This window comes from Neocloeon triangulifer, unplaced genomic scaffold (assembly GCF_031216515.1).
Source record: "Neocloeon triangulifer isolate White Clay Creek 2 clone unplaced genomic scaffold, ASM3121651v1 ptg000013l, whole genome shotgun sequence".
NCBI lineage: Eukaryota > Metazoa > Arthropoda > Insecta > Ephemeroptera > Baetidae > Neocloeon > Neocloeon triangulifer.
The window spans coordinates 3,626,584-3,643,730 of NW_026775555.1; the positions used below are offsets into that span (position 1 = coordinate 3,626,584).

Here is a 17,147-nt window from a genome sequence, read left to right on the forward strand (position 1 = left end):
GATAAAAAATATAATAAAATAAAGAAGCCAGTTTAAGAATTAATTTGTCATATTGTTATCACCAATATTTATGAAAATTTACATTTATTTCATAATTATTTTAAATTGTTAGGAATTCTCCCTCTCATTTTTCCTGCTAATGACAAAATTATTCACACTGCAACCAAAAGAATTCAGGATCGCCGACTTTTGAGGGCCTCGGTCCTCCTCTTATTCCATTCCACCCATGAGATCTCAAACAAAGGAAAGGTTGCTTGTTGCTTGCATTCCACAAATCGCTCTCTTCTCATTGGCTCGCGCAAGCTCCAGAAATTTACAAAAAGTGATGAAAGGCATTCCTCGAGACAATTTTACCCACTCCTCAGTCCTCCTCTATCAAACCCTCTGCCACTTTCTGTTCTGCTGAACAAGTCTGAACTTGTTAGACCTTGTGTTAGACTGTCGCACTACATGACATCCTCCTCTTCATTTTCGTCTTCACCAAAAATAAGAACCGTCGCCAGTCGCCTTCAATCCTCTCTCTGTAGCACAACAGGTATTTTCTTTCTTCCTTGCAAAATTGAAATTTTGTTAGTTTTAACTGTAAACTCTATGAAATTGCAGTCTAAAGTTTATGCAAGACATAGTAATTATCATTATTTTAATCACAGCAGTGACGCACACGTGCGAGTGACATTTTTGCAAGCATGGAGGTGCCGATGCAGTGGACTTCGCCAGACATTCGGGTGCGTTTCTCTTTTTCTTTAATTAAAAAAAAAATTATTATTATAACTTCCTGAACCCTGGTTTCATTGCGAGATATGTATTACTTTTTAATCTCACGAGAATTACATACATAATAATGCGTCTGCACTCTGTGTCGGTGTGAATTGTGATTAAATCTAAATTTTAGTCCTGAAAATTGTTTATGTAAAATTTCTGTAAATTCTTTCAGGCAATCTCGAGTAAATCCAAGAGGAAGCGCTTAAACAGACGCAAAAGAGCCACCGGCTCCGATCATAAGTCAGATTTTGACTTGGACAGCGGCCTCAGCCATGCCCTGGTCAAAGTTTCCTTTGATCACAAAGCTGAAGAGCAGCAGCATGAGGAAGATGAGGAAATCGAAGGTAAACATATCAAAAAAATTATAATTTTTTTAATTAATTTTTCCTTTTTCCATTCGACAGTGGTGGAGACTGAAGGATTTAAACGCAATCTGAAGCTTCTCAGAGGTGAAAGAGTGGATGATGATTCTGAGAAAGCAAAGCGTGCATGGAGGAAATTCTGTGATGAAACCTTGAAAAGTGACCTCTATCTAAGCTCTGATGGTGAAGATTCCAACGACGGAATCTTGTACGAAGCCAGTGATGGCTCGTACTACTGCAACAAGCATCGCCACTACAGCGATGCATCTCGCTCGAGGGGTCACTTCTGTCCCTCCTGTGATGATGAGTACTTGACCCTCAAGTTTAAGCTGGAGCAGAAGAAGCAGCGCCAGATGGTAAATTCAATTCAAATTTATTTAAATATTTTAAACATTTTTAATGAGAGCATATTATTAAATAATTTTCTCTAATAGAATCAGAACCGCAGCCACATGTCGGAGAATGTGGATGGCTACATTGGCAACAAGTCGATGGATTATATCTTGAACTTCATTGGAGAGAAAACCACCAAGGAAAACAAAAAGGAGAAGAAGGTGAAAAAGAATCACAAGAATAAGGATGAGAAAGAGAATCCCAAAAGAGCTGGGAATAATAAGGAAGATCAGACCAAGGAGCCTAAACAAGCTGGGAATGAAGAGGATGAGGTCAAGGTGACCAAAAGAGCTGGGAATGAGGAAGATGAGGTCAAGAAGCCCAAAAGAGCTGGCAAGAGGGATGAGACTATGAAGACCAGAGCTGGCAAAAGAGGCAACGAGGATCAGGTCCCCGAGAAGTTGCCCCCGAGCAAGTCTCTGGAAACTACTGAAGTGCTTGAAAGCTCCGTCTCGGAAAAAGACAATAATGAAAATGTCAAAGAGGTCAAAGAGAAGGAGAACAAGATTCCTCAGGATAAAGAGGACATCATGAAAACTGAGAAGAACCAGGCAGGACTGAAAGAGGGCTACATGAGCCGCATATTCCTCAATTCCAAATATCGTTCCAAAGGCAACAAAAAGGTCGGCTGTTAGCCATCCAATTACTCTTGACAATTGTAAAAGCTTTTATAATGAAATTGACATTTTGATCTGAGCATATTTTGCAAATGTCCCTTGGCGATTTTCTTGTGCAAGAATTTCTCCATCAACCTCAGAATTTTCATTTGCTTAACATTTTTTTGAAAATTAAGGGATAAACATAAATGAAGAACAAAATGTGTTTGGAGAAGCAACATTTTATTTTGTAATTCCAGCTCAGTATATTGAACATAAATGTTGATGGAAATCAGTTTCAATCATATTTTCAAAAGCTTTGAAGTTCACAATAAAATCAATATTCTAAATAAAAATTACATGGTTTCAAATTATATTCAATTAACCAAATTAATTTGCTTGCCATAAAGAGCAAATACATTCGAACAGTATTATTCATAAATTTTTAAGTGCAAAGTATTCAGGAAGGTTTTTATGAAAGCTATCTCCAAAATTTTTCAACATTTATTTTGCATCATGTTTACATATTTTCAATCCGCAATAGACCTTGCGACTTTTCCACTTCAAGAGCGACAAATGGAAATCATACTTGCATCAGTAGTTTGATATACCATAGGAGGGATTGGGGTTGTTGGATTTTCTCAAGTCGTACAAGTCGGGAAGAGTTAGGCCAAAATGCTCTGTGGGCAGCGAAAATTTCTAGGTTTTGTCCGCGAGGACATTTAGAAAAGCAAATTCAGTCGCACGTCTGCACTAATTCAAATTTTCTTCTCTCATTCTCAGCGACGGGAGTGGAGAAATAAGCGACAGGCTTGGCTTGTTTGGTTTGCTTATTCTGGGGGAGCAATTGAAATGGCACCTATGAAAGGAACTGACGACTCGCTCTCACAACAAAAATATAGATATTACACGGGCATTGGCTCCTTTCGTTTGCTCACTTGCATGACAATAACACTGTACATTTTATATAAATTAATGCAGCTCTCATAGGTGCCAGTGCGGGGTGGAAACCAATGATGGCGGAGGCCCCAAAGAGCCGAAGTAGCAGGGATTGTCGGGGACTTTTATTGGGGCTTCTTTTCAGAGCTCTCGGGGCGTTTTGTGTGTGGAATCTGATTTAAACAGAACAACATTAGACGCCACACGTTTTAATATATCTTTTTTGCAACAGGTGAATAATGAATGTTACGTTAACACTGTAAGTTTTCATTCTGATATTTTTCGTTTCATGTGTTTTGAGTGTGAGATGTTTTGTGTACTGTGTGTGTGATATTTTTTTAATTTTTTTTTCTTCTTTTAAATCTTAATTTGATTACTCTTTTTGTGGTTTTCATTTTTCTCATCATCCCAGTCTTTCAACAACAACAAAAGAATCAATCGAGTTTGGAAAATAAAGAACATGGGGATCGAATTGGATAGAAACTGATAACAAATCTTTACGTACAACTTAAGGAATGATTTAAAGACAAATTCGAAAAGCTCATGCTCAAATCTCAAGAAAAAAAGTAGACAAATCGCAGTATAAAATTTGATCCAACAGAATAAATTAAACAGCATTCAAGAGTAAAACATGGGTTACAAGTTTGGAAACACTCATTCGTGCTCACCACGCTCGGATTTTAAGTATATTGTCTCCTTTCGGTAGCGAATTCGGTTAGTCTGCATTTTCTCTGGCATGACACACAACAATCAGTGACTTTATCAACAGCATAAGTCCAGTCAGGCAGGGCGTTATTCAGCGTTATTCATTTCAACTCGCATATTGCTAGAATCAGCAGCACTTGAATTAATTAATTTCATAACGGGCTCATTTGTGAGAGAGTTATGCTTATTGCTCTTGGTGTCATCCCACTTTATGGACTAGTTTGACCAGATATTCGCAAAATCTCATTGGTCGCGATTGAAAAAAAAACAACAAATTGAACCAAAAATGTGAAACTATGCTATCAATTTTGCTACAATCCTCATGTATTATGTCCTTGAACTCACGAAGCGCCAAAATTGGTTTTCGCACAGCAAAAGTACTTTTTGTTTCAGCTCAACAACTTTCTTTCAATGAACAGAGGAACCTTTTTCAACTGCTTAACATGTTGTGTGTCTCTTGGTTTGAATTTTTATCGTCTGCTAAGTTTTCATTTTTCATTTATCACAAGGCCACGACGACGTAACACTAACTGCAGTTCGAACGGCTGGGCTGCCAAAGCAGCAGATGCAAAGAGGTGTTTTTGTTGGGTATGCTTGCTTGCTTGCTAGTTTGGGGAACACACACTGCGTTCGTGTCTGTCTGTCAGCCTGAAAACGATTGGTTGTAGGAAACTTCTTCTCATTCTGCTTCAACCAGCAAGAGACCCATGCCAAAGGCAGTCCGTCCTCAACTTTCACTCGTAAAAGTAATGGATGGATCGGCTGTTTGGACTCTCCTTATTCAGCTCGCACGTGACTAATGCCCAGGCTGAAACAAATATATGGAGAATTTGAATAAATTTAATTTTGCTTGATTAATATAAATTAGATAAATAATTGAGATTATCAACTTACCATTCCCAACAAAGTTGATAATCTCCATTTGGTTATACGTGGGATGTCCAGAGTAATCAGCGGAGGACTGAGGAGGCGGTCTGAACATGGTTGAAAAGTCTTTAGTCTTCTTGGTGGTGGGCAAATCGCTCTCAGGAGCAACGATGGTGGCGGCGACTTCCACCCGAGCAGTTGGCGACGACACTACTTTCTGCTTGGTCGGTGGAGGAGGGGGCGCGAGAACAGGGGCACAGTCCAGCTGGGGAGGGAGCACGAGGCTTGCTTCATCCATCAAGGAGGGGTTCACGCTGAAACCAAAAGTCAGTCCTTCCACGCTATCACTGCACAGAGTCTTTTCATCAAATATCACAGGTGGCTGATTTTGTGGAACACGCTTCAGCGGGCGCGTCGAGACCGGAGGCGTCACCGACTTGGCCTTGGCAGGTGCAGGCGGGTTCTTTGGCGGCAGGGAAGACTGCCTTTTGACGTCGCCGTTGGGCAGCTTGGGTGGCACAGGCGGTGGCTCCTCGGACGCCTTCCGACTGCCGCCCTTGTAGCTTTCTGCAAGCGACGGGTAGTAGTCGCCAAGGACATTAAGCGGCTCTTCGGGAGGAGTGTTTGGCTCAGTCGTGGTGGACGAGATGGAAGAGGAGGCCGTCTCCTCGGCCACCTGCGGCCAGTTCTCCTCTGTGGCCGCGGCTGCTGGAGGAGGGGGTGGGGGTGGGTTTCTGGCGATCGCAGCGTAAGACATGGTGGCCGAGTGGTCAGGAGCGGAAGAGGTAGTCGAAGGAAGGCGCGAGCTGGCGGGCATGGAGTGAACGCTATCACAGTCGTCGCTGCTTTCAGCGCCGGACTGATCAGACGGCGGCATGCTGGAGGTCGACTTGAGCTTGCGACGTCCTACAGAGTGATGAGGGTAATGGTGATGATGCTGGTAGTGCTCCTCCTCGTAGCCCATTGAGCCGCCACGAATGTAAGAATGACGCACAGGGTGATCCTGGGCAACCTGTGTGAATTAGGGTTTAAAATTTAGAATTTATTTAGAAAAAAGCTGACGTGGAAATCTATTTAACTAAAAAATGTAAAATTAACTTGCCTTCTGTTTCTTGCGCCTCTGCTTCTTACTGTTAGTAACCGTTTGGAACTCGAAGCTGTCCTCGTTGTGGACAATATTGGAGTCGGAGTAGTTGTCTGGAAAGTCTGAACCAGTCAAGTTGCCTTGGAAATCTTCACTTTTGACGCTTGCATTTCCATTTTGCTCGTCCAGCATTCTATTGTACTCTTCCTCATCGTAGTCCAAATCCTTGCTTGCCTGGTGTAATAGTCATTAGTTAATGAAAGTATAAAACGCCATATCAAAATACCTCAGAAGTTCTATCTTCTCCTCCAATTGATCTGCAGTACGGCTGTATAGTGAGCTCCTCACGCTTTGATTGTGAGACCTCTTCGTAGCTGTTTGCTCTCTTGATTTTATTCCTGCCAGCATCGAGGACGCCTTTCCTACCCATTTTGGCACTTTGCTTCTGCTGGTCCTTCTTCCCGTCTTCTGAGTAGCGTTGGCTGCGACGACTTGTGCTCAAACCACCTTCATGTTTTGGCTCCTTGTGCTTTAAGTCACTAAAAGTAAAATTCACACGAGTTAGCTAAGAGATTTTTCAAAAGCGCTGCATAACTCACTTGGTAAGCGCAACCTTGCTGCCTTTGTTTGTCGCTCCTTCGCCAATGTACTTGATGAGATAGTCCAAGGGTTTGTCTCCAACGAATCCCTCGATATCCTCACTAGGAACTGTTGTATCCTGCTGTGAGAAAAAAGATTAATTCTATTTCCGACTTTAGATGAGACCAATGCTTTATTACCTTCTTCTTTTTCTTTTTTTGCGAATTGCTACTTTCAGAGTTGGCACCAGCCACATTTTCATTTTCGTCCACTTTCGAATTGAAGACGCCAGTAGGAAGTTTAGTGGCAGGTTTCCCCTAGAGAAAAATCAATAAAGACACACTGCGTTAAATTTAAGTGGTAGACTAACCGAGGATTTAAGAATGCTTGACATAGTAGTAATTGATGGAGAAGGTTTTCCATCTAATAGAGATGTGACGCTGGGTGTTTCTTGCTGCATTCCCAGACTGAAGGTTTCGGATGGATGTTGCTGCATCAAGATTTTAGTTTGACGTTGAAATGACTGATAATATGGACCATGCAGCACACAGCAGAACACAAAAAGGGAAGGAAAAGAAAAAAAAATTAGAATGAAAACAAAAGCATCACCTGAACGCCTCCAAAATTACTGTGCTAAATAGCGATGAAAATTTGAAACAAACTTTAAACCAAGGGTTGAAGCAAAGATTTGGTTAGGTGCAAAAACGATTAATGACTCTACTCACTCTGATGATATTAATGCCTTTGTCAACCTCCTCCGAGTCTTTAGAGACATTGAATGTGGCGTAAGTCTTATACGAAGCAGCAGCAGGCTCTGAAAAGGTTTCGTGGACGATGTGTTTGGCGGCAGCACTCTCGATCATTTGCTTTTCCAGCTGGAGAGACTGCATGTGGTAGCTTTTGTCTTCCCTGGCAGTTTCAAATGTGGTAAGTTCTGTGCCGAGTGGCGAGTTTGTTGAGCGGCGCGGCTCCTGAGATGTCTGGCGGGGTTGCATGCTGAAAGATCGCAGGTCTTCCAGGCTGCCTCGCACAGAGTTATTGTTGGCCGAGTAGTCTCCAGGGGGGAAGTTGTACTGCATGTCGTTCACGCTGCATGGCAGAGAGCCACCTTCACGCTGGCGAGTGCTGACACTTTCTGAGGTAACCTGTCAATTCAAATGTTCGTTTAAGTCACTACAAGAGATGGCTAAACACGATAATAATCTTGACTGGGTTTAATGTCTTTTGTCTTTTTAGGGAAAATTTAATCTTCAAATGTCCGATTATTGTCTCACCGATGAGCAAGTGGAGGAAGTCGAGGCGCCCCTGCGGAACTGGTGCGGGCCGTGCCTCCGAGCTGGCGGGTCACCCTGATGGCACTGGTTGATATTCTGCAGGGAGTGTGACTGACGCTCAGAACCACCCTTCTCCCTTCGATTGCCCAAGCGCCTTTTGTTCACCCCAAACCTGGATTCAGTGAAGGGCAAATTCGGTTCAACGTTGCTGTCCTCGTCTGTGGTTTCGACTTTCTTCAGCAGCTCCTATAGAAGAAATTTAGATTATTTTCAAAAAATTTCCTAACAGGGCGAACAAACTTACATTGAAAATTTCACTCTTTCCGACACGGTCTTTCGGGCTCTTGTAGCTGTAGGCTTCGTCAAGCAGCGCTTTGAGCTGGCCATCATTCATGTGTGACACATTGGCTGGCTTTGGTGGCTCCTGTGAACATAAATGGAATATAATTAGACCGGATAAAATTACATTGGATAAAAAACAAAGTTTTTTTTTTTTTTTAATTTGTACGTCATCAAAAGGCAGGGTTAGTTATTTTACACGGATACTCCCACTAATTGTGGTGGCGACTGAGATTTCTTTTTCCAACTAGCAGCGCAAGTTTTGAGTGCAGCTGTGAACGCAAGCGCCGTTTCATAATATCAGCTCCACTTATCATTAATTTTTAGAAAATTGAGAGCGCTGTAATGAGCAATGCCTTGGGTTCAGCGGGTTCAAAGTTTGCGTTTGTGAATTGTTGATCCTTTACTTTGAGTAAACATAGTCAGAGACAGTAAAATCTTAATAAACTCCGGAATTTATTGCGTTCCAGCTGAACATTCACATATTTTGTTCATTTTTTTGGCGTTACGAAGATCGCGTGTTACTTTTTCGCAGAGTTTCTTGCGCGGCAGTCCGGGCAATAAAAAAGTGATGTCACTGTTGGCGCTGATAAAACGGAGCGCTCTGCAATGATATTATAATGAGATATGTAATAAGCTCGCCTCCTCTTTTCATTGCTTCGCTCTCGAATTAAGGTGGGCGTGTTCCCGATCACTTTTTCCTATCTATTTCCTTACTAGGGCCTTCACGTCACGCGGGCCCACACGCAGCCCAGGAAAGCCGCCGTCACCTCCGCGCATGAATATTAATTCATGATTAGTATACGCTCGGGTGCGTTGATAAAAATTCCCTTTCCGACCGACGGAGAAGTCGAAACCTTAAGAAAACAATCGTAATCGCCCAAAGTGTGGAAAAATTTTATGTACAAGGCTGCATAACGCTTTATCGGCCGCTTATCGCATTTCTCTGCCCGCTTATCACGGCCAACTTTTTTTCACTCTCGGCTGTGGTATCAAATCGAGCTGAAAGATGGAAAAGGTCTAAAATGACAGCCTGGCAAGAGGGAGAGACCCCCCCTTTGGACAGGCATGTCTAAGGCCTCTCTCGCCGTTTTAATTCAATAACGACGGCAATTCTGGGGTTGTTGAACCACATGTTGGACTTTTTCTTTCTTTCTTTCATTCGTACCTTCAGAGCGAAACTAGGTTAGGAAAGTGAACTGCGCAACGTGTATTTTCTTATCTCGGTTTTCTTCCTGACAGAACGTTAAGGTTGTCTTTGAGCTGTTTGCTTTATTCCGAACAGTTCCTAATCAGACGATTTGGCAATACGAAAGTTGAAAAGTACGGTACGAGAGAGACAAAGGTTTGCTTTTGGGGGGAGCAAGAAAAAATAATAGGCCATGAACACGCACAGCGATATTATCGAATTGCGAAATTATAAAGTAAAGAAAGAGTCTTTGTTTTCATTGAAATTCCTAATTAGGAAAAGCAGGCATGGCAAGCAAAAAACGGTAAATGACGCAGCCATAAACCCATAAACCTCTCCAGCATGAGTTTTACTAGAAACTTTATAATCAGACCTCTTCTTAAAGAAAAGAATAATTTTGAAAAAGTTTGACGTTCTTATAATTTAACTAATCATCAGACAAGAGGATTATTTATTACATTACTGATCAAAGACAAAAGAAAATTATTTTTTTAATTTTTTGTTGTTGTTTGTTTGTTCAAATTGTTACATCAATTGATTACATTGAATTGTTGAAAACAACTTCTTTGTAAAGAAAGGCAATGTTGGACAAAACGTCACCAGCAAGAGTCGGAATATTTCTTAAGTTGTAAAATTGTGCCAATTGTGCTTTTCCAGTTAAAACAAACTAATAGCATTTTACAAATCGAAATTCGTTAACTTTTAAAAAAATTCTAAGTAGGAATGTTAATAAAAATTTAATAAATTACCTCTTTTAACCCAATTTAAAAAAGAGCTTTGCTTAGGGAAAAAATAAAGAACCAACTCTTCGATTACCCCTCAAATCCAGCTAATTATGCAGGAAGTGGAGGTGCTGTTTGAAAACAATTCAAAAGCATAATATCACAGCCCTTTCTTTGTTCGCCGTTCGGTTCTCCATTTGACACCACCACGACCATCTCTCACTCGCTGGCAGCTAGCGAGGGGGCGTGGTCGTCGAACCAACCTTGATTGTTTCCTGTGTCGCGAGTAAAATGCCGCACGGGAGTTATTTTACATTTCGCGCACACCAAACCCCGCGGGTTTCCATTCCCTCGGTCGGGCGCTTCATTATTATGCTAAGACGTCGAACACAGCGGCCGGGAATTAAAATAAAAGGAGCTTCATAAGCAGATTAGTCGTCGCTTCGATTCAAATTACTCTCGGCAGCAGAGCCATTTTTCTGCCGCACAGCTGTGACTCATGGCGAGACAAAGATAATAATAATATTACACACACAAGTCCAAACCAAACACGGGGGCTGGCGGCGACGCATCGATTTTGACGAGTCACCCACTTAGCGTTTTGCCCGAAATTTCTGGCGAAATTCCGGCCATTTTCCCGAAGACTCGTTTGTCCGCGTGTCATTTCGCTTTAGAATTCTTTGCGGATCAAAAAGTGTTAGCCGTTTTACTCTTCACACTTGCTCTTGCCCCGCAAACAACTTGGAGGAGCAAGCAAGAAGTTGGTGCTTTGATTTTTTGTGCGTGCCGTTACCAAAATAGAATCCGCATACATACGAGAATTTGAGCGAGATTGAGGCCAAAAGTCTGCGGAAAACGGGCTTTTTCCTGTACACGCCGACAATTAAAATCGCGGAAAAAAATTTAAATAAAATTGGATGGCGGCAAAAAAAAAGTTCACTCGGTGGAGAAAAAAAAATCAACAAGTGCGGGACGTAAATTTTGACTGAGGAAAATTCAAAATTCCACGTTTCCTTCCGAGAATTGTGTAATCTCCCGAGTCTGGGAATGATATTTTGAAGGAGTCCTCAAAGGTCTCGGTGTGCCGACCTTGGAAATGCCGAAATTTGAGTCTGGGGGTGGCGCCGCAGGAGCTCGAGCCCGTCAGCGCCGGGCGTCGTCTGTCAGGGGCGGAGGCGCCGCCTGGAAGACAAGGCGCCGCGTTCGGCGAGTACTCACGTGGGGCGAAGGGTGGTCGGAGGCGGTGCGGGGGCGGCGGGGGCCTGCAAATGGCGAGCAGTTGGCCGATTTCTCAACACGAGGCGGCCATCACGCGGCGTGACGTCACCCAGAGCAACAACGAAACGAAACGCGAGCCACACACAGCTCACAACCACTACTCGCTGCCGCCGCCGAGCACCGAGTCGAGTCGCCGACTGGCTCGCGAGCGATCCCAGCGACTGTTTGCGATTACCAGCGCCGCTTTTCCAGTTCGCGTGCAACTTGCTCTCTCTCACTCCGCTGCTTTTTGCGCGGACACAATTTTATTTTATTGCAAGTACACTAACTGCTCCACCATCAAATTTTGGGCGCGTTCAACAGTGGAGAAGATAAGACTCGAGGGAAAAAAACTAAAAAAAAAGAGGGACTTCCATATCTTTCAATTCAAACTTTCTTGCTATTTTTCCTCTTGAATATTTTTTATTACAATAAATGTTTTGATTAAATTAATAATTATTAATAACAATGATAACTATTGTTAATTAATAATTATTATTAAATGAATATTTGCATTGAATAAAATTTTAATTAAATTTGTATGAAAATAGATTAATTTAGATTGGCAGATGTAGAGGTTGCGGTAAAAAGAAACAATGGACTGTTTAGGCATATTTGTCTCAAACAAAGTGAAAAATGACAGCTACTTGTGGGATTTATTTTGGTCGTTTTTTTGCTGAATCATTGCAACTCCCACGTAATTCCGTACTTATTGTTATTTTAAATAATTTTATTTTATTATTTCAAAAATTTAACTAATGCAATTTATTTTTAGTAAAATTGATGGGTTTTGCTAATAAACACAGGCATAATTTTAATTTCTTTTAATTTTTATTGGTAAAAAATATGTGCGTTAAAAAAATAAATAATAATAGTTGAAAATTAAAAAAAAATCAGATTTATTCTTGCTTAAATTAATATTTTTTGGAGTTATTTCAATGAGCAACTTAAATTGCATAACAGATCAATCAATCCCAATGATTTACGAAAATTCTAAAGCCAATGTCGCTCCAAGCAAAATGAGGCAAATTACCACTACTTGCTCTCAATGACAGATAAAAACCGTCTGAAATTTTGCAATGCTTCGGCCACTTCGTTGCAAAAACCTTTGCTTGGCGCTCAGCGTGATTTTCACAAGACTCTTTCTTTGGAATTGCATTTGCACGCCCTTGGAGCAAATCTATATGTATTTTCCCCGAGTCATTAGAGGGAATAGTGAAGCAACGAGCAAGGTGTCAAATGATTAGTTAGAGGAGCCAAAAGAGAAAAACTTTTCAACTGGCCGTCGTGTGAGTTAGGTCAGTGTTTTCTTCCGCGAACCGATCGGTGCGCGAGAAAAACAAAACCAGCCAAAACAAAGTTGGGACTTCTCGCACCTGTTGAAATGGCGATAAATCAAAATACAAACGCAGCCTGTGCAAATAGACAGTATTGATTCTTCTCTTCGAATATGGCAACAAATGTGTGCAGAGAAGTAAAAATATACACACATATTAGGTTATTAGAATAAAAAATTTTAATTAGAAATATAATATAAAAAATATTGTAAATTCAAATTTAGATTTAATAAAATGGCTAAAATAAATAATATAATCCAAATTTCCTATTTAATCTTTTAACATTAATTTTACATATTAAATATTTTCTCTCTGTCACATAACAATTGGAATAATTATGGGCTCAGAGTTAAAATAGCAGGAATAGAAGAATAAAACCGGATGCTGCGTGGTGAGAAGGACAGTATTGGTTTTTTGGTGTAAATAAATGTGCTTGGAATGTACTTTTATTGATCAGCAGCGCAAGCACTCACTCTCGCTCAGAGGGGAGGCCTCGTGGGGTGCGAAGGGGGTTGCTTTGAAGCGAGCGCCGCCGCCGCACGCCAAAACATCCCCCGCACTCGCCCTCGTCCGTGCACTGGCTAAAAACGTCGCAAATTCGCGAGCAAAAAAATGTCACTGCACGTCCGCCGCGCACGTTTCGCAGCAGCGGCGACGTTGATGGAAAAAAGAGAACGCTTTTCCAAGCGCTTTCCGCCCCAAATTGAATTTTGGCTCAGCTTTTTAGAGTGATTTTTGAAATAAATTGAGACAATTTTGAAATTGTTTAAAGACTTTGATCTTTTTCACGTCCGCTCTTTGCCATTATCCGTGAAAGAAGTTTGTTCAACTTTTTGTGTGAAAATAAAGCGGCGCACGTTTGAGCAAGTCCATGGAGGCGGACGGAATTGGGAAATGCACAGGCAGCAACTTTGTTGATCCAAGGTGTGTAAAACGGTGTTGCCTCATTTGCTATCGCGCACTCGCCTGACAAACACTCGCGGCTCAAACTTAATTTGGTGCGCCTGAATTAAGAAAAAGACGTCTTGAGAAGATGCTAATCAGCAGAGAGTAAAAATTAAAAGAAACAGGATCAAAGTAAACTTTTATAAAAATTATAAAGCGAATCAGGAAATAAAATCCATAGAGAAACTCAAACATTGTGAATAGCTTGAAACTTACAACGATTGAGTTTGATTTCAATGGCAGTATTTAATTGAGTTGAGAAATCTGACAATCTGTCGGTAATTTGCAAGCGGATTTGCTTCCAATTAATTTATGCTCTTTGTGCCTTGGTTTGCTGCGTAGTTTGCTTAGCATGAAAATCAATAACATGACCTAGCAAGGCCCAAAGAATATGGCAAATAAATCAAAATTTCCAAAACAGGTTGCAATTTTAGAGCTTTTTAGGCAACATAATTATCAATTTGCACCGTTTTAGTTTCGCCAAAGCTTGTCTAGAACGTAAAAAATGTGCGGAATTTTACAATTCTAAAATTTTGGAAATTAATTTTACTATACCTCAGCAGGACAAAATACCATTTTTTATTTAAATCAAGTAATTTTATTTGAAATGATGAATTTTGCTCAAAATCAGCGCAATGAAAAAGTGTATCAATTTACTCTGTGGCAAGGATGTTTGCTCGTTACCAAGCAGGAAATTGTTACAGTTCAAATTTTTTAGTCCAATGTTTGTATTTTAAATTTCCTCTATACTTGTGATAACTTAAAAAAGATTGACAAAAAATAGCTTATTGGAGAAAAAAACGAAAATAACACATCATATATTTTAAAAAAAAATTTCAAAACCTGTTTTTTTTTTTTTTAATTCACAAAACTAAAAATAATTTAAAATAACTTTGAAATTTCTTCATAATTAATCAAAAGCAATGAAGTTCACAAGTCGAATTAAACCAAAAAAATCATACTTTGTTCTGTAATTCTCTCATTGAGCGAGGTAAAATTTTAACCCTTCCCCCTTCCGATTACGATTTTTGGTCCATTAGCCAAATTCACCCCTCTTCGGACGGAATATATAAATTCACACCCGATAAAACGTCCGTTTAAACCAGAATTTATGAGCGATGTACGCGTACGGGCCCCCGGAGCAATTTGCATTTAAATTCGCGGCGGTGAGTGCGCGTCGCGAGAATTTATGCACGCGTTTCGTCGCCAACAATGAAATGATATCGAGTGCGAGCGAGAAAAATAATCGAGAGAAATGAGTGCGGGGGAGGCGGACTGACTTTTGGAGGCTAAATTTAGAAAAGCTGTACATATATGAGCGAGACTGCTAACAAGGCAGGAACAAAACTTTTCGGCCTCGCCTGCTGAACCACAAAAAAAAAACACGATATAAATTTATTTTCCCAACTGGTCAAGTTCCATCACTATTCGAGCGCCTACAATTTTTCTCTGCTCAATTATAGTGCAATAATTCCAGGGTAAAAATGGTAAATAACGCAAAGTTGTAAACAATAATGGACTTAATTTTGAATGAGCTTTTTCTTTAGATTTTCGCATACCACATAAAAGGTTCTATATTTTAGATATTTAGTCAAATCCACAAAATAGATTGACTTTCATTGCAAAGTAATGATCAAGAGATCAAGGAATATCTGGAGGGAGTCATATTTTCTTTATTTGATTTTAAAACTCGATTGATCATGTAAAAATAATAATTAAAAATATTTTAGATATTAACTTTCTTGGTTTGTTATATATCTTTCATTAGACTTAATTTAAAATGCTAAATATTAATAATAAAAAAATACTAACAATTTGAATTAAATAATTCAATTTGCATTGTGAATTTCCTTTTGGCTATGAAATAAAATTTGTTTAATGATATTTTGATTTTTTTACTGACGCATTTTCATGCAAGACCAATTATAAAAAATCTTTGGTTCTATGAAGGTAACATAATTTTGGCAGCTCTCTCTAGTTGATTTAAAAATTTGAAATATTTATGGAAAATAATTTGCTTCAAAATGTGTTTTTTAATCTGCACCTACATGGGCTTCCTTCATTAAAAAAATAATTATTGATTACATTTATTTTCATGGATATCTAATTTTTATTTTAATTGACCCTCCTTGAGGTATCATGTGCAAATTTTAAAGAAGGGACTCTCTTCAAGGATGGGACATCACAAGCTCCTTTCATTAAGGGATCGCTTTTCGCGTTCCGAATGCACAAACATATCAGATTCTCACCTGAGCGCATTTTTCTATCGGGATCATTGCGCCGTGTGAGAGTCAATACAATATTAATGAGCTTTCGCAAGCAACTTAATTAATGGTGTAATGATGCTTGGGTCGAAAGCGATTCAAAATTGACGACGGTGCTGCGAGACCACATTGTTTGGCAGTGGTTTTCCTCGATTGCAGATAAAATGCGCTCGGAATCTAGCGGTCAGCTTTCTTCCGTCGTGAATTTTTAACTTGCGGCCACAAAGGGGTAAAAATTAATTACGGCGTGTACGCAGCACCGAGTGCGCCTCAATCAGTGGGAAACCCCACGAAACAAAGCCGAGTCGTAAAATGAAAGTTATTTTTTCTCTGCGGATGTTGACAAAAAGATTGGCATTGTAAAATTAAAGTAAATATTGTTGTTTTGAAATTCGAGTTCGATCTGTCAAAACTCAAAATGCGCCAAATCAGCCTGACATTTCGTCATCCCTTGGTAAATTTCCGAAACTCTAGTGAGACCGACGTAGAAATTGATCATTTCTCAGTAAAAGTAACTTTTTTCATTCAGGAATTCGATTGGTATCCGAGACGCTGAAATATAATAATAACTCATTAGAAGCCAAATTTGGTTTCGAACACCAACGCACACCAGCGTGGCCACCTGGTCTAATCAAAACACCTTACCCTAGCATTCCTCGTTTTGGGAAACCACCCCTTTGAATGTCTCGCGTTCGGAGACGTCTGAACAACCCCCGACGGAGGCCTGAGGGGCCCTGCGAAGGGTCCCCGGGGGCCGAAAAGCGGCAGTCAACAAAGAAGGCGTGCCCCGCGCCTCAGGTTCGACCTGAAATGGTTCGGCTGGCTTACCCTTTGGTCTGCAGAAGGGTGCTCGGCGTCCTCGGCAGGGGCGGCGGCCTCGTCGCGCGTCGGCGTGGCCTCCTCAGCGCCCGGGGCCGTCTTGTCGGGGGCTTTGGGCTCGTTTCCTTGCGGATCCTCTGGGCACGGCGCCATCTTGACGCCCGACTCAAAAGTCTCTTCTTTCGGCTGTCGGCGGGGTGCACGCGGCCTAGAACGCGTCCCGACCACTGGCCGACATGTCACCGCACGCAACGAAACGAACGCGACGCCTAGAAACACACGCTGCGGCTGCGAATTCGACAGGCAATCCGGCCTCGTCTACTTCTCTTCCATGCTCGTCGTCCGCACCACCATTCGATTCTTTCTCTCTACTACGGTCGCCAGTACACGATGCTCAACTGTTCTACGCTCAAACGCCTTGAACCCGTTCGAAAAACAGCGGCCGTGCAAGTCACAACGCGTCGCTCAACTGCGCAGCTCTACTGGCGGGCAGATCGCGTTTTGCAAAGACGCCAAGTCAATCCCCTTTAAAATAGAATAGGGGCTTTTTACGGAAAATTTGCGACGCAAAATCACTTTTCCTCTTGTGAGCAGAGGGGTCGATATGAAATGTGCTGATATTGCAACAATGGGCTCTCGCGTGTACAGAATATTTTTTATTTTTCATGGCGTAAATTTGATCGAAATGCAGCTTTTCCATTGTTGAGATCAGAT

General features: G+C 41.1%; 2 protein-coding genes across 5 annotated transcripts; one reads left to right on the plus strand and one right to left on the minus strand.

The window, feature by feature from the left end:
• Positions 1-449: 449 nt before the first annotated feature.
• Positions 450-2,467, plus strand: LOC132198586 (myb-like protein X). The gene is made up of 5 exons (XM_059622699.1): positions 450-535; positions 653-725; positions 935-1,106; positions 1,167-1,480; positions 1,559-2,467. The coding sequence occupies exons 2-5, from the start codon at positions 687-689 to the stop codon at positions 2,150-2,152; spliced, it is 1,119 nt and encodes a 372-aa protein (XP_059478682.1). The 5' UTR covers positions 450-535; positions 653-686; the 3' UTR covers positions 2,153-2,467.
• On the minus strand, positions 2,338-16,832 carry LOC132198585 (msx2-interacting protein-like). Of its 4 annotated transcripts, none has more exons than XM_059622696.1 (11): positions 16,443-16,832; positions 7,866-7,985; positions 7,562-7,807; positions 7,013-7,432; positions 6,658-6,810; positions 6,488-6,604; positions 6,308-6,426; positions 5,995-6,247; positions 5,727-5,942; positions 4,652-5,636; positions 2,338-4,565 (listed from the first exon to the last, which is right to left on the minus strand). In XM_059622696.1, the coding sequence occupies exons 1-11, from the start codon at positions 16,584-16,586 to the stop codon at positions 4,492-4,494; spliced, it is 2,847 nt and encodes a 948-aa protein (XP_059478679.1). In that variant the 5' UTR covers positions 16,587-16,832; the 3' UTR covers positions 2,338-4,491. The 4 variants fall into 4 exon arrangements, with proteins under 4 accessions (XP_059478679.1, XP_059478678.1, XP_059478680.1 ...); XM_059622695.1 differs by having other exon boundaries at positions 6,308-6,429; positions 16,443-16,830; XM_059622697.1 differs by having other exon boundaries at positions 6,308-6,429; positions 6,658-6,777; positions 16,443-16,829.
• Positions 16,833-17,147: the final 315 nt, after the last annotated feature.